We start from the raw sequence: 21,446 nt of genomic DNA on the forward strand, positions 1-21,446 counted from the left end.
TCTGAGTTCTCACACGGTACAAACACAAGGAGAATTAGGGAGGCCTCCAGCAATTCCCACAGCAAATTCTGGATGCACAGTGAACCGTAAATCAATTTTAAGTATTTTTCCCATTATGCACACCGTCTGTCAACAGACTATTCAAGAGGCCATAATTATACCCATTCTGTATTAAACTAAATAGCCAAATGATAAGCTGGCTACACCTCCACTATGGACTGAAGTGCGTCCCTCCACAGCCGAGCTGAGCAGCACAGCTCTCCTCAGCGTAAACCACACCCACAATGGCAGCAGAGGACAGCGCCCGGGGCCCAGGGGACTCACTCCTCCTACCTGACCCAGGGGACGTCTACCTCTGACCTTCACGTCAGACGCCCCTGAGCCACAAGACACCCTCCACCCAGGGCTCCAGGCTCTCTGTTCTGTGGCTCCAATGAAAGTACCTTCCCAGCCCTGTAGGAGGAACTGGAGATGCCCAAGGTGCTACTATTAGGGGAAATTCACCATTATCAGGTTTCACATTTATTTATTTGCTAGAAAATGAAGATCTGTGACCCAATCAGGGGCCTTCCAGGTAAAGCACTTCCACCAACAAGAGAGACGTTCCCAAGTGAAAGAATTCTGAGTAACGAGAAGAAAGAAGACGTGCTCCCACCTGTCTATAGGTGTCCTGGTGAACCTCATCATTCCTGGAATCGTAATAGTGATCAATAAAAGCAAAATATTCTTTCTGTTTTCTTTGGAGAGTGGCTGGTCTTCGGTCTACATTGGCAGGAAGGTAACCCTGTGTGAGAAAAAAACACGAAAAGAATATACGCTTAATAGTAACTCGTGGAATGCGTAAGTATGTACGGTTAATGGTAACTCATGGATGGCAGCACCAACCGAATGGACATGAATTTGTGCAAACTCCGGAAGACAGTGGAAGACAGGGGAGTCTGGCGTGCTGCAGTCCACGGGGTCACAAAGAGTCGGACACGACTTAGCAACTGAGCAGCAACGACTCATGGAATTTCTATAAGTCTTTAATCAAAAGGCTCACATCTTTTCTTTAAAATTTCATTCTGTTTTTTCTGACCACGCTGCACAGCGTTTGGGATCTTATTGATAGTTTCCCGATCAGGGATGAAACCCGTGCCCCCTGCATTGGAAGCACAGAGTCTTAGCGACTGGACCAGGGAATTCCCAAAAGGCTCACATCTCAAAATGAGCTTGGTGCTCTGAAATGCGGTACAGAGCGGAGGACAAACAAGTCTCAAGAAGAGGGACAGAAAAGAAAGGCAGCGAGCTGAGCCCTCGGGAGCCGCAGCCCCGCCCGTCCTCCCCAGGGGTCCGGGTTCGGCACTGCAGCCTCCCCGGGGCTGAAGGACCTTCACCCTCGGCCGCACAGAGGGGCGGGCGCCCAGCAGTGGGCTGGCATCCACCGAGCTCCCACAGCAGGACCAAGAGCCGAAACCCCGTCTGGACATGCCTCATACGGCACAGAGAGGTCAGGCGTCTGCAGGCCCTACAGCTGCACACGTGTGTGCTTACACATGCGTCCATGACACACACACAGGCACACACAGACATGTGTGTGCCTGTGCCTGGGTCTGCACACGTGTGCATTTTCCCCTCTCTCCAAAGACTCCTGGATCTTGGCAGCCGCAGTCCCGGTCCAGACTCTGCGAGGGTCAGGCAGCGAAGGGCAGCCACAAAGAGCCCAGACAGCTGCCTCCCACTTTCCACGTCTCAGTCAACACTACTACCGCATCACGCCCGGAACAGAAGGTCCTGCTTCACGCAAGCGGCTCCGTGACAGGTGACAAGGTGCACAGCTGTGTGGCGACTGCCCGTGAAGACCAGAGCACTGTCACCCCGAGTCCGTCCCGGTGCCCCCCTCGGCCAGGAGGAGCGGGGAGTCACTCCCTCTGCCCCACGCATCTCAGCCGCCACCCCAGAGCCGCACGGAAATGGCATCGCAGGGGCCGGAGCCTGGGAGCAAGGCTGCCCTCGCCCAGGTGTGCTCGCTCTGCCTGACTTACAACGTGGTGCCCGCCTCTGCACAGCGGTGTGGCTCAGCTGTGCGCACACACACACACACGTTCTTCCTTTATATTCATTCCCATTCCGTTTTATCCCAGGAGATGGGACACAGTTTCCCGTGCGCCACAGCAGGACTCTGTCGTTTATCCACTCTAAATGAAGTGGTTGCATCTACCAACCCCGAACTCCCAGTCCTCCCAACCCCATCCCCCCAGCAGCCACGAGTCTGACCTCCCTGTCTGTGGGCCTGTTTCTGTCTTGTGGATGAGTTCATTGTGTCATATTTCAGACTTCAGCAGGTGAGCAGACAAAGAAGATGTGTGTGTGTGTGTGTGTGTGAGAGAGAGAGAGAGATGGAGTATTACTCGGCCATAAAAAGGAATGGAGGAATGCCCCCTGCGCAACACGGGTGCAACTCGAGATTATCGTGCTGAACGTGAAGCCAGAAGGAGAGAGACCAACGCTTCGTGACAGACCGCCATCCCCGGAGACTCTTTCTGAAACCGGCAGTGACCGCCCCGCCCCCCCCAGCCTTTCTCCCTGAGCAGAATTTCCAGGGTATGGTTAAACCAGTTTGTGAAGCCCCTCACTCTTTGCTGATCATCTGAGTTGTTTCTAGTTTGGGGTTATTTTAAATAATGACTGTTATAGATATTCTTGTAGCAGGCTTTTACGATATACACTTGATTTCTCCTGGGTAACTGGGTCATAAAGGAGGTGTATGCTTAATTTTCTCAGCAACTGCCAGACCTTTTCCCAGAAGGATCATACGGTTTTCCACACCAACTAACAAGGTCTGAGAACCTTCGAGTGTTGTCCATCTCTCAACATCAGTCCTTGTCAAGGGCTTTTACTTCATTTCCCAAATGATTCACGATGCTGAACGTCTTTTCACAGACCCCTCTGCCACTTTTCTTTGATGAAGCATCTGTTCAAATCCTTTGCCCGTTTTTTTTTTTAACCAGCTGCTTGTTTTCTTACTGAGTTTTATGAGTGCTGGATACATTCAAGATCCAAGTCTTTTTGTCAAATATATGCACTCTGATGATATTTTCCTAGCCTGTGGCTTGCATTTTTAATGTCTTAAACAATAGCGTTTTAAATGTTCATCAAGTCCAAAGGACGGTTTTCCTGTTATACTTGTATTTAGCGGTTCTTGTGTCCTGCATAAGAAGGATTTTCTCCTTGCTTTTTCCCTGGACATTCTAAAGCTCATCCCGGTGCGTCCCTCCTCACCCTTCGGGCATCTCTTGACTGGTCACTTCCTCAGGAGGGTGGGCCTGGCCCAAGCGGGGCCCGCTCACACAGCCCACCAGCAGCACCCGGCAGGCACCTAAACTGTCAGTGAGTCATTCCACCTGAGAGTGGACAAACGAACAAACACAGCAGCAGTGCTGTCCGCCGTTTAGAGCGTTTCCAGCCCACAGTGGACGTCATCGTGTTCACTGTTAAACACCTGTGCATCCTTTGTCAAACTGCATCCTAGAGAGCCTCTGGGTACCAATCTGAGGCTCCTCCTTCAGGGTGAGCAATCCCCTTCCTTCAGGACAAGTCTTGATGGGCCGATATGCCCCACCATCCCACCAGCCCCAGTGACTGACAGGCTCAGGGGAAAAGGGGGAACCAGAAACAGGCACGAAAGCCAGGTACAGGGCGCACTCTGCTGCTGCTTGTGAATCAAAAAGAACGTGCAGAGTCTGGAGCTGTGGCAGCCATCCTGTGACCCTGAGGGAGAACCATGAGCCACAGACCCACCATAAAGAGCTGACGTGAGGGCAGCTGTGCTCAGCCTCGAGGATGAAGCCAGCCTAAGTCCAGCCACCCCTTCTCAGCTGTGTGAGCACGCACATCCCCTTTACCCACCTTTGGGCATCAGTGAGCATCTGTTCTATATTATAAACTACACACTCGTGCACATTTAACACATTTGGATCACATCATTTAAGCTTTTTAATAAACATGTATTGAAATAGACCATGTGTGTGCACACGTTGCCCAAATATGTGTGTGAATGATCACAAAATGAACACATCTCAGGGCAGGCTGGGGCCTCCCAGCCACTGACCCTCGCTCCTGACCTGCCGTTGGAGGTTCCCCCTGACGCCTCACACCTGCCAGGTTTTGCCTATCAGGTTTCTGAACTTTATACTCATGGAATCTGTTTCTTTTCTCTTTTGCCTCATTGCTTAAACTCAGTGTTACATTTGAAAAATTTATTCGCTCTGTAACACAAAACAGTAGTTAATTTTCACTGTTGCATAACACCTCCATTGCAAAATCCGTTCTGTTGACAGACATTTGGGTAGTGACCAGGTTTCTGCGATAAACGTTCTCATGCCTGCCTTTTACAGCACGCGACATCTGTTTTGTTAAGTAGACACCGGGGAGCAAAGGTGGGCGTACCGTTGACAGGTTTTGCTGAAGAATTTCCCAAGTGACTACACTCCCGGGGGACGTGCATGATAGCACCCGCTGGCCTCCCTTCTTCCCAATGCCGGGCACTACCACCTTTTCCTTGCGGCCGTGCTGACGGGCTCACGGAGGTATCCATCAGCTCGCAGGCCTCAGGGCCTCTCCAGGGGCCTGCAGGAGGCCGTGCGCATCCTCGCCCGTGAGCAGCCCTCCCCTCCTGCTTCGCAGGCGCCTGCTGCGCCGTCTGCACGGCAGGCCTGCAGAAACATCGCCTCCTCCCACCTGTGGCTTCTCGCCCATTAATGACGTCTTTTGATGAACAGAAGCTCCTAACCTGAACGAAGCCCAATTTACTTTTAATGACTAGTCCTTTCCATAGCCTGTTTAAGGAAACTTCCTCTCCAACATTCTGTGCTTACATGAGTGAAGTGAGTGAGTGAAGTCGCTCAGTCGTGTGCGACTCTTTGCGACCCCATAGACTGTAGCCCACCAGTCTCCTCCGTCCATGGGATTCTCCAAGCAAGAATACTGGAGTGGGTTGCCATTTCCTTCTCCAGGGGATCTTCCCGACCCAGGAATCAAACCCAGGTCTCCCGCACTGCAGGCAAACGCTTTAACCTCTGAGCCCTTACGTACCTGGACATAAAATCGTGAACCTGGGCTCGCACTGGCATAACGTTCTGTTCTCCTGCGGGGCTCAGCGAATGCCAGCCCACCACCCATTTCCGTAACCAGGACACCAGGGGCACAAGGCCACACCTGTCTGCCCATGGGTGTGGCTGTCTGCACACGACTAAGGCAGAGCTGAGGAGTCGGAAAGTGACCGTGTGACCCACTGAAACACATGCTCAGATACTCGGTAACCAGCCCTTTACAGAAAAAGCTTAACAACCCCTGCTCTGTGAGCATTGGTCCCCAAGGCCACGCGGCCTTCCACCACATGAAAGTCTTTATTACATATTTCCGTTTAACCTTTCCTGGATTTCTGAATGTTCTGAGTATTTTCAACTGTCCAGTGCTCTAAAATACGTGGTCCTGAGCAATGTTTGATTTTTCCCGGAGTAAAATGTCTATGAGCGCGCTGTCAGCTCACTGGGACTCGGGATATACTTAAGGCTCTTGATGCTTTTTTTCCAAGTGAACCTGCCAGGAGGTGTAGCAATTTACACCCCAGCAGGCTTGTCACAGGTGTCGCCCGCCCTCCGCCTTCTCTAGCAGCGAGGAGGCGCTCCCCGAAGAACAGCCGCCCTAAAATGACTTCAATTAATTACAACCCGTCGGAAAGGGGCCCTGCTGTTCCCAGCGCAGCACCGGGTCCAGCTGACAGATCCCTGCGAGTCAGCAGCGAGCGGCCCCTGGTCCCACCCGCCTCCATTTTTCTGGTCAAATGAGGCTCTTGTATCCCAAAGAGCAGACCGCTCCGCACACTTACACCACCAACAAAAACCACCACCAGCCCCCAGTGTGGACTGAAGAGGCCTCCAGCGCCTTCACACCAGCCGGTAAAGCGCCCACCTGAGAGGCTCAGACCCCGCCCCCTTCGGCCAGCATCACCGAAACCACCCAGAGCCCTCCTCCCACCCGGACCCCAGCCCGCCCTGGCGGGGCGTGAAGTCACAGCTTCCGAGAATCCATCTGGGAGCCCAGGCACCCACCAGGCCCAGGTGGGCCTTGACAACCACGCCAAGCCCGTCGCCTCCTGGACAGAGACCAGGGGCTGCGTTTACTTCTTTTCCTCTGTCCTGAAACTGCCACAGTCCCGGGGAAGGAAGGGAGGGACAGCTCCCCGCCGGGCCGGCCCACCTGAGCCCCGCCCCTCTGACCACCCCCACCACCGGAGCTGCTGGGGGCCCAGGCACCGCCTCGCCCCCGCAACCCCGCCCCCCACAACCCCGCCCCGCCAGACAGGCCTCCCCCCGGAAACGCCCAACACGCCCAGCCTGGCCGTTCCCACCTCTCAGCCCGGGATGCTCTCCCTTCCCCCGCCTGGCACCCCCCAAGACCAAGGCCCCTCTGAGCTCACGGCTCCCTCCACCTTGGGTCCCATCCCCTGCGTCGTGGGCCGGCAGACCACCACTCACAGGCCACGTCCAGCCTGCAGGGAACCTTTTCAGGAACACAGCCACACACCCTCATCATAGGAGAAACCTCCCAGCAGCGTGGGCAGAGCCAGGCGGCTGCAGCGCCCACAAGAGGCGGTGCCGCCCCATGAAGCCACCGCCTCCGCCTCTGCCAGGCCGGCTCCCAGCCTCTGGGGTCTGGGCTCCAGGAGCGGGCGCCACTGCCGTTCCTCAGGAGCGCCTGCCCAGCGCCCACCCTCCTCCGGGCCCGGGGCCGAGGGACACGTCCAGGCACTGCGTCCACCTCCTCCTCCTCAGAGAGCAAGCGGCTCCTCAGCGGGGCTGCCTGGTCTGCCCTGCTGGAGTCGGCACCGCCCTCTCCAAGGAGCCGGTGAATCTGGGTGGGACCGAGACCCTGCAAGGCCCCGTCCCTCCCTCTGCAAGTTCTGACTCCCAGGTCACCGCCCCAGCCACCAGCCCGGCCCTGGGGGCCCCTCCTACTTCACTCCCGTTTTGTTCTGTAACATCAGCCCTTCTAAGATGCTGTGAACTTTAGTCACTGCATTTACCGCTATCTCCTCTCACTGGCATGCCAGCTCCAGCACGCAGGAATCCTCACCCCTCTGTTCACAGACATCCCTGGGGCTCAGGGTACCTTTTGGCACAGCAGATACTCCGCAGATACTTGGCGGATGAAGGCATGAGGTCAACAGATCTGGGATGACACTGCCACACCCCAAGAAGGGTCCCCACCCAGGAGGCTAGGAGGTTGTGTCTGAACTAATTCATGAGAAGTAGGGGGCTCAGTGGTAAAGAATATATCTGCCAATGCAAGAGACGTGAGTTTGATCCCTTGGGAATATCCCCTGGAGGAGGACATGGCAACCCACCCCAGTGTTCTTGCCTGGAGAATCCCACAGACAGAGGAGCCGGCGGGCTACAGCCCATGGGGTTGCAGAGTCGGACACGACTGCGCGACTAAACACCAGCAACAGGGATGGGCTGGCGCCCTCCTCTGGGCTGGGTCTGGAGGTGGAGGAGCGGATGGAGGTGGAGAGACAGAGGACAGACACCCTCACACAGGTGACAGCCGCGGGGAGCCCTGGGCAAGCTCGAGACGGCCTGGCGCGGGAGGAGGGTGGACACGCGTGCAGTGGCCGGGTCAGGGCACTGGGGCCGCCGGGGGGGCGCCGGCTGCGGCTGGAGGGGACGGCCTGACACAGACCACCTGCAGTGCCACCGGTGGACTCTAACTGAACGGGAACGAGGACCCAGAAAGTCTCGCCACCCTCAAATGTTAACTGAAGAACCGAGACAGAACTTCTGAAAGGCAAGGGCATCGAAGCGGGGATGCGGGCAATGAGCAAGCCCACAGCCTCCTGACGCTCCCCTTCCTGAAGGAAAACACACACATGCAAGTTGAGGCCTCCAGATAATTAAGCAAGACTGGAAATTATGCAAATGAAATATATTCAAGTATGCAATGAATTTTAAATGACAGAACTACAGAAAACTTAATTGCTGTATTAGCATGCTATAAAAACACTAATCATAAATGTAAAACAATGCACGCATATACTTATATCAGAATTGTCCCGCTGACACAAACATCAAGTCGCTCCCTCCCGCCGGGTTCACGTGCAAACTCACCTCGATGAACGGACAGAAGGAAAGACGGCGTAAGAGCCTCACTCGTCGTTTCCAACCACCCTACCGACTGCCACGGATGGCAAGTGCTTAGTTTTTGTTGGATATTTCTGAAATGCTTTTTTAAAAGAGCCAAAAATGTAATTTTCTAGAGCATTAAATTTTTAAATTTTTGTTTCATGTCAGAGTATAGTTAATTAACAACATTGAGTTAGTTTCCGGTTTTACAGCAAAGTGTTTCAGTTACACACGTACAATCCCCCGTTCTTGTTGCAAGCTCTTTTCCCATTTAGGTTATTACAGAATATTGAGCAGGGTTCCCTGTGCCATGCAGCAGGTGCCTGTTGGCTATCTATTTGAAGGAAAGCAGTGTCTACAGCATTGGTTTTTAAAAGTTTCTGCACCACTTGCATGGAATTTCAGCGTTAGATGGCATCAGAAGCGGTTTACCGGTGAGCTCTGGAGTATGGGTTAGCTCTCCTGAGTGACCAGAGCCCGGCTTCCCATCTTTCTTCATTAAAGCGGCATCTCCTACTCATCCGTTAAGAAAGTGCTCGTCCACACGCCACCAGGACAGTGTTAACGGCAGACCCTGAAACATCAGGCAAGCCGGTGGTCTCCTTAAATGAGGCAGAGCATAAACTCTTACCGACAGCCGCCCCTCAGCTGCAGGTGAGTCAGGCCCAGCCGCGCCCCCCCCCCAGCGCTCCGCCCAGGGGTGCTGCCCTCGACGCCTCATCTCCCAGCAAGCTCGGGGTGCCCTGCGTTGTCCCTCAGGGGGCCGGAGTGTCCTAGAGCGGCGCCCCCCACCCTGGACCCGCAAGAGCACCCCTGGGGAATCCAGATGGCAGCAATTACCAAGCCCCCTGGCTAACACAAGTGTGAACCCAGAACGAAAGCTGCAGGTAGAGAGGAGGCCGGAAGCCCACACACCCCTGCCATGCCCACCCCTGCCCCTCCCCCCAGCCTGGGCCAGGTGCTCGGTGGAACCTGGAGTCGGTGCACACCCTGGGACTGCAGTCCACCCCGGGATCTGCTCCATGGGCCCACACGTCAGCATTCGCAAGAACTCCCCAGGACACAGGAGCGTGAGGCCCTCAGAGAATGACTGAGAGCTAGTCCTGACTGGGTGACCGCTGCTCCACCCCCGGCCCAGCCCCAGGAGCCCCCGGGTGCTTCCTCCAGGACACTCGTGGGCCTCACACTTGTAAAGGGCCCAGCCCAGGACAGATGCTCAAGAAACACCTGCTGAATCTGGGCCGAGTGATTAACGGGGTTCACTGTGCTCTCCAAGTCTCCCATCAGAGAACACGCCCTGAGGCTGACCGTGCCGGGGGCACCCCAGGACGAGCACAGAGGCTCACGAGCTCCGGGTGTGGTTCACAGGACGGGAGAGGAAGGGTCCCACAGTCAAGACTTCCCCCTGCCTGCCCAAGCCCATGTCTGACCAGCACCCCTTAACTGCGTGGGTTCCCTGCCCTGGACGCCCAGATCCCCTCCCCACTCCCTGAGGCCACAGCATGTGCAGGCGGGAGCCCGTCAGGTGGGGGTGACACCCCTGCTGACCCACACAGGCCTGAGTAGTCAGTGAGCACCGTCCCCAAGCACCCACCCTGGCTTTCTCCTCAGTGGCCTGGGACCCTCCTCCCCTTCCATCCCGCCCATCCCAGCTCCTACCCCTTCCAAGGGGCATGACCCGCTGCTGGCACAGGAATCTCACACTGCGCAGGACGGCACACAGTAAACACAAGAAACGTTTGCAGAACAAGCAAAAAGGCAGAGGAGAGGCGCGGGGAGAGCCGCATGCTGGGAGGACAGGCGCTCTGTCTGCAGGGGGCCAGCTCCACCCCGGGGCCAGAGGGCAGAGAGGGCAGGGGCTCCCTCCTTCTCGGCGGGCCCCAGGAGCTACGGGGACGTGGTTGTTCCCCTTCCCTGCTTTCCCGGCCACAGACAACACGCCCAAGACCGTGGAACTGCTCGGGCAACGCTGAGCGAACAAGGGGAGGAGGCAAGCTGCAGTCCCTCCCCCGCCCGGGGCGCCTGGCTTCACCCCACAGCCCTTCAGGAGGTGGCCCAGCCCTGGGCACCTGGCCTCCCCGCACCCCCCCTCCCACCCCCTGCCCCCGCCAAGGGGTCAGCTGACCCGCCGGTTCCTGGGGAGCCTCGGTGCTGGTTCTCTGCCTCCCCAGGCCACGTGACCTCCCATGTCGCTCACCCGGGAAACCCCGACACGCCCTTAGAGACGGCCAGAAGCACCCCACCTTCTCCGAGAAGCTGTGGGATGCCCTCCCGCTGGTGGCCCACCTTCGGAGGGACGGGCTCGGCTCACTGTCCCCAACACCTTTTTAACTCATCTGTCAACGCAAGTCGAAGACAGTGAGAGCTGCCCTAGTCACCTCTGCCCTTTTCCTCCACCCCAGCCCGCCTCCGCTTTCACCCAGGGGGCGAAGACCCCAGACACGTGCCCAAGACACTGTCGCCTTCCTCTCGCCCTCTGGGGCCGCCTGCGGCCCATGCATGCCACGGTCTGTGGTCCCCGATCACATCCCGCTGCACCCCTGACCAACCCAAGGCCCCCACTGTGGTGCGCTGGAGTCCGGCTCCCCTCCGCCTCTGGACAGGGGCCCCTGTAACCGGCGGTGGTGACGTGAACGAACGTCAAGAAGGCCAGACTCTGTCTCCTGCATCCCAGCGCCGCTGGTCACAGACCCTCCCCACCGTCCCGCCCCGCTTCAGACCGGCCGAGCCGAGCCGATCTCACATCGCCCCTGCCCCTCTGCCCACTGACCCCAGGCGGCTCTTCCTCCAAGGCAGTCACTGGGCAGCGTGTGAGGGTGTCTAACCATGACCTGCAGAGGCGGGGAGCTAAAGGAAGAGGCCGGGACAACGTAATTCACAGAGGGCTTTCCACCAGGAGGAGCACACCCTTCACAAATGCAAAACCTCCACAGAGACCCGGAAAGTCTTCCTAAATGCGAACTTCCTAAAATGCGGCCTGGAAAGCCTGTAGCCTCTCTTAGAGAATGTTGGGAAAACCAGATACAAACGCTTAAAATAAAAAAACACCGAACAAAAACATTAGCAATTGCAGCGGGTCTAATTTTAATTGCAAGAGAATATTTGATCAATAAATATTCACTGTTCGGAGCTGCATCTGCATGCAGGATTACGAGGTACTAAGCTGCAAATTTATTAAAGCTCATTAGCAAGAAAGACTCTTTTAATACTGAAAGTCCAACCCAATTTAGGGCAAACTCTTAGGGGTCTCTATTGACTTAGTTCCCAAAATAACAAGGAAGAAAAAAAAAAAGGAAACGGGAAGAAAGCTGTCTAGAAACGACTCCCAAGATGTTCAGCAGGGCCAAGCTCACTTCTGACATTGACTCAGGGCGAGAACCAGCTCCCACCTTCTCCCGAAGCCCCCAGAATGTGTTGCTCCACACTGGGTGTGAGGGAGCCACAGCCCAGCCTCCGTCACACAAACACACACTGGTCTAACACCATCACCACTGATGCTTTTTAAAAGATTTCCCTGTTTGAGTCCTCAGAGCTGAAAGAATCTTCTATGCTGGAACCGTTTTATAACACAGGTTTGGAAACACCACAAAGACTTTAAAAATAATAAGATCAGAGAAAAAGAACACAGCCGTTATGATTTACCCTCATTTTCTCCCAGTCTTGGCAAACCAAGCCTGAAACTGAGCTAAGGGTAGGAAATGCCATCACAGCCCCAGCCAAAGCCGGATCTGCGAGGTGGAGCTGGGACACGTGTGGGGCTCAAAGCCCGCCCGGGCCGGGAGAGCCTGTCCTCGTGGGAGAACGGTGCCTGGGCAGGGTGTGCAGGGTGGGGGCACAGAGGGGGGCAACTTACTGAGAGCAGCTTCCACGTGATGGCACGGACGGGCTTGGGGATCCCGGACCAGCTCAGCTTCCTGAGCTCCTCTGTTAACACAAGAGACGGGAAGAAGGGGGTTACGGATGGCAGGCAAAGCTTCCCCCCTCGGTGACATCCTCCCCCAGTTCCTCGGGGGGCAAGGAGCCCCATAAATGAAACCATAATGAACCTAAATGAGAACAATTTCAGATACTGATTGTTTTCAACACACCGGAGAAGTTACCACTCTATTCAAACCAAGCTAAACGTGACCTGTTTGCCTTTAGATCTTAGCACACGCTTGCTCTACACGGCCCGAGCGTCCCTGGAGCCACAGGGACAGGCCAGGGGCAGAGGACACGCTTCCCCCAGCCTCCTGCCTCCCCACACACCCACTCCCCTCCCTCTCTCCCCCCGCCCCCAGCTCACACCGTTCCTTCATCCCTTGTCACTCTCACCACTTACTCTTTAAGAAGACCTACATGAGGTGTGCTTCTCAGGACAGACTTTTTTTAATAGATTTATCTTTATAATTGAAGGATAGTTGCTTCACAACACTGTGCTGGTCTCTGCCATACATCAACACGAGTCAGCCAGAGGTATACGTGTGTGTCCCCCCCCCATCTTGAACCTCCCTCCCACCTCCCACTCCATCTGACTCCTCAAGGTGGTTACAGAGCTCCGGTGTGAGTCCCGAGTCGCACGGCAAACCCCCACGGGTCACTGACTTTAAGGAGGTAGTGTACACGCCGCCACGTCCCGCCTTCCATTCGTCCCACCCGCTCCTTCCTCCCCAGCCCAGGTTCTACATCTGTTCTCTGTGTCAGTAGGGGTTTTGAAAGACATCAGTTCGTGGAGATAAGCTTGTGTCTACACAGCACTGATTAAGGATGTGGCCACATCACACCCTGGGGACAATCAAGCGTCAACAGTGCAAGCCACAGCTGCCCCGACAAACACCCCAGGCTGGGCGGTGGTCACAGAGGGCGGGGCTGGCATGGACAGAGGCGCCTGGACAAGAGCAGGTCAGGGCGCAGCCTGGGGAAGCGGGTAAGTCAGGGCCCCAGGTTCTTCCCGACCTTCGGGGTCTCCTCGAGTGCCTCCATCACAGGCCCCGAATGGCCAGAGAACACATTTCAATCTGTAGGTACCTAACAGTCAGACCTACAGAAACGGAAGTAATTATTTCTTTCCTTTAAGTTAGGTTCTTCCCTTAACAGCTCAGAGCTAATGATTAATACTAGGAATAAAGGAAATGATTAAAGAGAAGAACTCTGGTAATAGAATCAACAAAATACAAAGTCCTGACATCTAATCTCTTTCCAATTACTAAAGTCTAAGTAAAATAAGTACAGAGTAATTGGGCGACGGCACCAGCAATAACTTGCGTTTCACGGCAATCTCAGAAAATATCAAATCTTCCCCAGTTCCCTGAGGATATTATGAAAAGCAGGAACCTAATATCCGAACACCAATAATGCGATGTTTACCAATCACGTTCCTGGGGCCTCAGTGGCTGCATGGGCCCGCTTTCTGAGGATTGTTTATGAAGAAAGCCTAGAGAAATCTCCACCACTGATGTCCTCTGAACCTCTCTCCTCATGAAGGACCCTCGCAAGACGGTACCTTCAGTCAACACAGTGAGACACGGTTCTGACTCTGGTGCTGAAAGGGAGCTTTCGGGTATGAGGTCCTCCAGGCAGCTTGAGTTAGTTGGGGCCACGGTCCTACTGAGTGATGGAGGAACAGGCTCAGAGAGGTGAGGGGACTCGGCCGTGGTGGCACGCAAACCAAGGGGCCTTCATGTCCCCGAGTCCTTCCCCACCGTGGACTCCCATTACTAAGAAGGCTTCTGCTAATGCAGACAGATCTCACAGACAGAAGGGTCCAAAATCAAACCTCAGCAGACTGAAACACCACTGAAGGTCCAAGATCAGTAAGACTGCAGGAATGAAAAGGCCGCTGCACACCAGGAGATCTTCCAACCTGATCCAGGTGTCAGGATGTGGGTGGGAGAAGTCCCAGGGCCACTCTGACAGGGGTCACGTGTGGACTTTCAACCCAGGCCCATCTGCCCCTTCCACATTTCCAACAGAATTCTGACTGTGCAAAGTGACGCCCCCCTCCCCCCACCACCACACACATACCCAGCCGGTCAGGGCCATCTGCACCTTCCACCTTTCCAGCAGAATCCTGACTGTGCAAAGTGACCACACACACACACACACTCACCCCAGCAGGTCAGGGGCAGGAACCCACCGGCCTGCTGTACATTCAGGCTGGGCTGGTTGGCATGGAGGCACACACACACACACACACCCCCCAGCAGGTTGGGGCACGAACCCACCCACCTGCTCTACACTCAGGCTGGGCTGGTTGGCATGGGGGCAAAGCCACGCCCTCACCAGCAGCCAATCTGGCCATGGGCCTGGGACCCCATCTGAACCTTGGGAAGAGAGCGCAGAGGAGCAGGGGCGCCTGAGGACAGTTCTCCTGGCTCTCTGGGGACCTGCTAGATCTCTGATCTCTGGATCTCTGCTTCCTCTGAATGCTGGTGGTGCCAGATGTCAAGCTGGGGGCCGGCAGCCCCCCACCCCACCACCAGCCTGAGGATGAAGCCAGCAGACAGGCACACAGCACCCAGAGACACGGAGGACCCCAGGTTCTGAGTTCAGCAAGACGGGCAGATACAAGAGTCAAAAAATCAATAGCTTGTCTCTACTGACAAAAAAAGAAGTGGAAAAGGTTACAGGCATGAGCTTAACAAGAAACGCACCAGAAATACCATGCGAAGAAAACAGTAAGATTTTACTTGAAGACAGAAAGAAACAGGAAAACACGGAGGTCACTGACGGACGCTAACAAGTATCTAAGGAACGCTTCCCTGGGGCCAGCAGGGCAGGGGAGTTAATTACAAGGGTGACCGTCACGCAGACCCCACACGCGGGGAACTCACCTCTCGGTCCAAGGGCGGACCAAGGTAGAGTCTCAACCAGAGTAAGTGCTCACAGCACGAGGGGAGGGACGCGGCGAAGTCCTGAGGGGGAGGTGCACCCCGTCAGCAAGGTCTCCTCACAGCACGAGCGGAGGGACGTGGCGAAGTCCTGAGGGGGGAGGTCTCAACCAGAGTAAGTGCTCACAGCACAAGGGGAGGGACGTGGCGAAGTCCTGAGGGGGAGGTGCACCCCGTCAGCAAGGTCTCCTGGAGGGCGTCAGAGCTGAAACGCGACCCAGAGGTGCAGAGAGACCACCTGAGAGAAGAGGGGGCCACAAGGGGAACATTCTAGGCCCAGGAACAGCTTACACGCAAGGGCTTGACCACGGTGTGGAAAAAGGATCAGAGGGGCCAGCGGTCACAAGACCACCAGGCAAGGGCCTACTTTCGAAGCCCAAGGCAGAGGTGGTGGTGGCCGTGAGGGTGGCAGTGAGAGCAGGGCAGTGACCAGAAAGGAAATTCGGAGATAGAAGCAGGAGGAGGCAGATGAGGGCTAGATCACGCTGCTAACACGCCTACCCCTCTCTGCCTCCTTGGGTCACGGAGCATCGGCAGTGTCAGCCTCCCAGGGGGGAATCTTACTGAGAAGCAAAGACTCACACTACAGATGACTATGGAGGTGGGACACTGGTGTTCACATAAAGATGTTTTCAACTTTTACTTTTTAGAAAGCAAATGCACTGCTGTAGATGTGCTATTTATTTCTCATTCATTTTCTGCTTATTGAAGTCTTTCTTACATTTTAGTTTCCTCTCTTAGACGATTAGTGATTCTGCAGTCTGCAAGAAATACGGGGACAGAGCGCTGAAAGGAGAACCAAACACAGGCTGTCACCATAAAGACTCAGGCAGCTGAAATAAAAGGTGGAAAAGATCTGCCAGGGACGTGCTACTCATAAAAAAGCTAATTTGCTTAATAATATCAGAAAAAAACAAACATCAGTACAAAGAGGGATGTTCCGTAACAATAAGAGGTTCAACTCGTTAAGCAGAGATATGCTTCCTAAATGTGTGTACCTAATAATATAGCTTCATAATGCATGAAGCAAACCCTGAGAGAAATAGACAAACTTTCAATCGTAGGCAGAGATTTCGGTGCCCCTCCCTGAGCAACCGACAGAATAGGCATTTTAAAAACCAGTAAAGGGAGATGTGAACTGGATCTAACTGGTCTGCAGGACGCCACATCCACCACCTGAAGAATGCACATTCTTTTTAAGGACACACAGCGTATTTACCAAGCGGGCCACATGTGCTGCCCAAGCAAGTCGTGATAAGCATCAAGAGCTCAAAACAACATCAGGTTTATCTGACCAGATGCCTTAAGTGAGAAATCACTCTACTGTGATACCCAGGAAATCCTCAAGTATTTGGAACTTTATTAACATACTTCTAAATATCTCATAAATCAGAGAAATCACAAGAAAAAAATTGTAAAATATTTCAAACTGAATGATAATAACAGATATCAACATGTGTAGGATATAACTAACACAATGCCCGGAGGGAAATGTATGCCCTTAAAAGCCTAAATCAGAAAAGAATAAAGGTTCAAGGCAATGAGGTTCTACTTAAGAAGCTAGGAAAAGATGAGGGATTTTAAACAAAGCTAAACTAAAAGAAGGGAAATAAAATAAGCATGGAAATAAGCAAACTGCTTTAAAAACAAACAAAAAAAAATCAATAAAAACTTGTAGGTAGACTTGACCACTGGGAAAAAGTGTCAGACATGAGAAAGGAACATCGCTACAGACCCTACAGCCACAAAGAAATAATAAACGGATCCTGGTGACAACTTTATGCCAATAAATTCAAAATTTACATGAAATGGACATATTCCTTGAGAAATGTGGTCTAACAAAACTGATGCAAAAGGCAGCTGGAAACACGTATCTCCACATCAATTTAAAAAATAACGGTGGGCAGGATAAAAGGCTGCTGCTGCTGCTAAGTTGCTTCAGTCGCGTCCGACGCTGTGCTACCACTTTGAAAAGCCACATGGCAGGGCTTTTTATTTTACGTAAAGTTAAACATATATCTGTCCCATGACCCAACAGCTCCACTACTTCATATTTGCCTAACAGAACTGGAAACGCAGGCCCACAGTGCAGTATCCACAAGGACCCTCATAGCAGCTTTTCCATGGGGGGAAGGCTTGTGAACAATCTGTGAGCAGGCGGATATGTTAACAAACTGTGATGTATTCATAGAAAAGTATACTGTCTCTGCTTGTAAAAAATGAATTGCTGTTACACCCATGACTCTGACAAACACATTTAGGAAAGACATCTCTACTTAACGAGTTGAACCTGTTATCGCTATGAGACATCCCTCTTTGTATTGATGTTTGCTTTTTTTCTGATATTATTTCACAAATTAGCTTTTTTATGAGTAGCACATCCCTGGCAGATCTTTTTTCCACCTTTTATTTCAGCTGCCTGAGTCTTCATGGTGACAGCCTGTGTTTGGCTTTTCTGCCGGCTCTCTGTCCCTATGTTTCTCGGAATCAGACTGCAGACTCACTAGTCGTCTACAAGAGAAAACTAAAATGTGACACGTGCTTTAATAAGCAGGAAATGAATGAGAAATAAAGAGCAAATCTTCTACAATCGCGCATTTGCTTTCTAAAAACTAAAATTCGGAACCATCTTTGTGGAAACAACACCAGTATCACAACTCCATACTCGTATGTGCTGTGAGTCTTCCCTTCTCAGTAAGATTCCCCCGGAGGCTGACCTAGCAGAGAGGGGCAGGGCAACAGACACTGGCTGTGGATTCAGCAGACGTGGGCTCCAGGCCCAGCGTGGCCAGTGAGACTCTACGGCCTCCCTCAGTCCTCTAAATCTCTCCTGAGCCCCAGTTCCTTCCTCTAAAACTTGTAACAAAACAAAAATACCTTCCTTGCTTGAGTCACAGAATCCTCGCATGGAAGAAAGAAACAACACCCGGGAAAGTATCGTGACACACAAACCCAAGAGCTCGATCCTGCTAGGCTTCCGGATGTAATTACTCATTCCTCTCCACGAGCCCAAACCACGCAGCCATTGGGGCTCGTTTGTTCTAATTGGATGTAAAATCACATCTGAGACGGAACCAAAAGTCTGTCACAGAATGGTGTATGCAAAGAACTCCTAATTATAAGTACCTTTTTTTCCCCTGAAAAGCCAGGAATAATAGAAACATCAATCCATAATTTATTTTTTTTCTAATACTCTTTTGAACTGGTTTTAAGTCTTATTTTTTAAAACTTTGGTAGTACTAAAATCTGGCAGAGACACTGAACAAAAATAAATGCATTAGTGTGAAAATGCATTAATGTTTTAAAACATTTTAAAACAAGAAAGAACACACATTTTGTATTATTATAAAATACTACTATAAATTGATGAGACTGGAAAACTCTTTAATACTTTACTAAAATGCGTAAAGTAAGAACGCTGGACTCTTCACCACAGTATTTTGTTTGTAGCCTGATTCACTTTGGTACAACGATAAAATTGTAGATCTTTCCAAGACACATAAGAAATGCACGCGCATTACCGTCACCAAGGCTCCCGTGCAAACCTAATACAGAAGCTGAGCTGTCTCCAGCCTCAGAGAGCCTGCCAAGCACATCTCTGGCTCCTAGAAGCCAGGGTATGGGCAAGGCGCATCCATCAGCCTGCTCTGACCGGCACATGTTGAGCGCCCCTCTGGGTAAGCTGCCCCTGGGGCCAAAGCCACCTCCACGCTCCCCCTGCTCTGAGTCCATCTCACACATTGATTTATCCGGTCCGTGAAAACCGATCACTCCAAAGAAGCCTGGGAGAGTACGATCAGACCCCTTCCTACCCTCCAGGGGCTCGCTGCAAGCAGGAGGAAAGTGTAACACTGCATTCAGGGAAGCAGTTCGAGGAAGGTGCACAGCTGACGCGGGACACCGAGCAGAGGCGGCCTCCTCTCTGCAGGAGGGGATGCCAGGAACACCCCAGAGCCGCTGCTGGAGAGGCACCGGGAAGCCACGCCACAACCCAGCAGCTTTACGTCTGCCGGCCCCCCTTGACCTCATCGACACAACAGGAAGGGAACAGTGTCATAAACAGGGACGAGGGCATCCAGGAGGAGACGAGAGCAGACGCGAAATGTCTGCTCGCGCCTCCCGGCCCCGAGTCGGGGGAGGGTCCCGATGGGCCCGCCGGGCCTCTGCCAAGTGGGGTGGCGGGTGCCCTGTGTGTTCTTGCCAAGCCCATGGGGAGCCCAGGAGGAGGGATCACCCGGCCCCCGCTTCTCCAGTCCCGCTGCCGGGAGGAGCCTGTCACACCTGCCCTCGCCCCGGGCCGCAGCCAGTTCAGAGGATGACATGGTTGAGGATGAGATGTTTGGATGGCATCACCAACTCAATGGACATGAGTTTGAACAAGCTCCAGGAGTTGGTGATGGACAGGGAGGCTTGGCGAGCTGCAGTCCATGGGATCACAAAGAGTCGGACACGACTGAGCGACTGAACTGAACTGAAGAAGTGTCGACACAAATCTGAATGATGAAACACTACTGGGAGAGGAGGAGCTGACTCACACAATGCAAGGGCTTCCTTGGTGGCTCAAACGGTAAAGAACCCGCCTGCCATGTAGGAGACACAGGTTTGAACCCTGGGTCGGGAAGATCCCCTGGAGAAGGAAATGGCAACCCACTCCAGTATTCTCGCCTGGGAAATCCCGTCACCACAGTTCAGTTCAGTTCATTCACTCAGTAGTGTCCTACTCTTTGCGACCCCATGGACTGTAGCATGCCAGGCCTCCCTGACCATCACCAACTCCCGGAGTTTATTCAAACTCATGTCCATAGAGTCAGTGATGGCATCCAACCATCTCATCCTCTGTCATCCCCTCCTCCTCCCGCCTTCAATACTTCCCAGCATCAGGGTCTTTTCAAAAGAGTCATTTCTTTGCATCAGGTGGCCAAAGTACTGGAGTTTCAGTTTCAATATCAATCCTTCCAATGAACACTCAGGACTGATTTCCTTTAGGGTGGACTGGTTGGATCTCCTTGCAGTCCAAAGGACTCTCAATAGTCTTCTTCAACACCACAGTTCAAAAGCATCAATTCTTCGGTGCTCAGCTTTCTTTAAAGCCCAACTTTCACATCCATACATGACTACTGGAAAAACCATAGCCTTGACTAGACGGAACTTTGTTGGTAAAGTAATGTCTCTGCTTTTTAATATGCTGTCTAGGTTGGTCCTAACTTTTCTTCCCAGGAGAAAGCATCCTTTAATTTCATGACTGCAGTCACCATCTGCAGTGATTTTGGAACCCAAAAAAATAAAGTCTGTCACTGTTTCCATTGTTTCCCCATCTATTTGCCATGAAGTGATGGGACCAGATGCCGTGATCTTAGTTTTATGAATGTTAAGTTTTAAGCCAACTCTTTCACTCTCCTCTTTCACTTTCATCAAGGGGCTCTTTAGTTCTTTGCTTTCTGCCATAAGGGTGGTGTCATCTGCATATCTGAGGTTATTGACATTTCTCCTGGCAATCCTGATTCCAGCTTGTGCTTCATCCAGCCCCACATTTCACATGATGTACTCTGCATATAAGTTAAATAAGCAGGGTGACAGTATACATCCTTGACGTACTCCTTTCCCGATTTGGAACCAGTCTGTTGTTCCATGTCCAGTTCTAACTGTTGCTTCCTATCTGTATTTCTCAGGAGGCAGGTCAGGTGGTCTGAGAACCCCACGAAAGTGAAAGTGAAAGTCTCTCAGTCGTGTCTGACTCTTTGCGACCCCATGAACTGTACAGTCTGTGGAATTCTCCAGGCCAGAACACTCCAGTGGGCAGCCTGTCCCTTCTCCAGGGGATCTTCCTGACCCAGGAATCAAACTGGGGTCTCCTGCGTTGCAGGCGGATTCTTTACCAACTGAGCTATATGAGAACCCCATGAACAGTATGAAAAAACGCCTTCCTGTGTGGCCTCTGGCAAATCTGAACAAGGTTTCCCTTCAGGAGACGGAGCTGGGAGGGGAACTGTTTTCCTGGCCGCGTGATGGCGTTGAAGAGTTCCGGAGGGCGGCTGTGCAGGGTCCTGCAGGCCGGAGGGCAGGAGCGATGAGCGACGGTGAGGGCTCCTCTCCCAGCTCCTCTCTGGCAGCAAGAAGAGGAGGTGAGGGGCCCGGACGCCCCACTGCCTGCCAGCTTCTCTACGCATTCTGGGACTCTAAGCTCGAATTCTGGGACTCCAAGCTCGATGACCTTTAATTGCTGCAATTAACATCCTAAAAGTTGTGCAAAATAACTTTCCCGGCTGTAATTTTTTTCTATTATCTAAAGGGTTTCCCTTCAGGCAGGGAAGGCATGCACATTTAGAGGCCTCAGAATAGACTGAGAGGCACAAACCTTCCTCCAGGGGCAGAGAGCTGAACCAGGGAGAGGGGAGACCTGGGGTGGGAAGAGGCA

At 53.0% G+C, this 21,446-nt stretch overlaps 1 protein-coding gene across 1 annotated transcript in view; it reads right to left on the minus strand.

The window, feature by feature from the left end:
- Positions 1 to 21,446, minus strand: part of TBC1D22A (TBC1 domain family member 22A) — a 259,689-nt gene that overhangs the window by 158,906 nt on the left and 79,337 nt on the right. Inside the window, exons 5-6 of the mRNA XM_070371426.1 lie at positions 12,016 to 12,086; positions 656 to 784 (exon numbers count right to left, since the gene is read on the minus strand). Coding sequence (XP_070227527.1) covers positions 656 to 784; positions 12,016 to 12,086 — 200 coding nt within the window. The remainder of the gene's footprint in view (positions 1 to 655; positions 785 to 12,015; positions 12,087 to 21,446) is intronic.

This window comes from Bos mutus, chromosome 5, assembly GCF_027580195.1.
Source record: "Bos mutus isolate GX-2022 chromosome 5, NWIPB_WYAK_1.1, whole genome shotgun sequence".
Lineage (NCBI taxonomy): Eukaryota > Metazoa > Chordata > Mammalia > Artiodactyla > Bovidae > Bos > Bos mutus.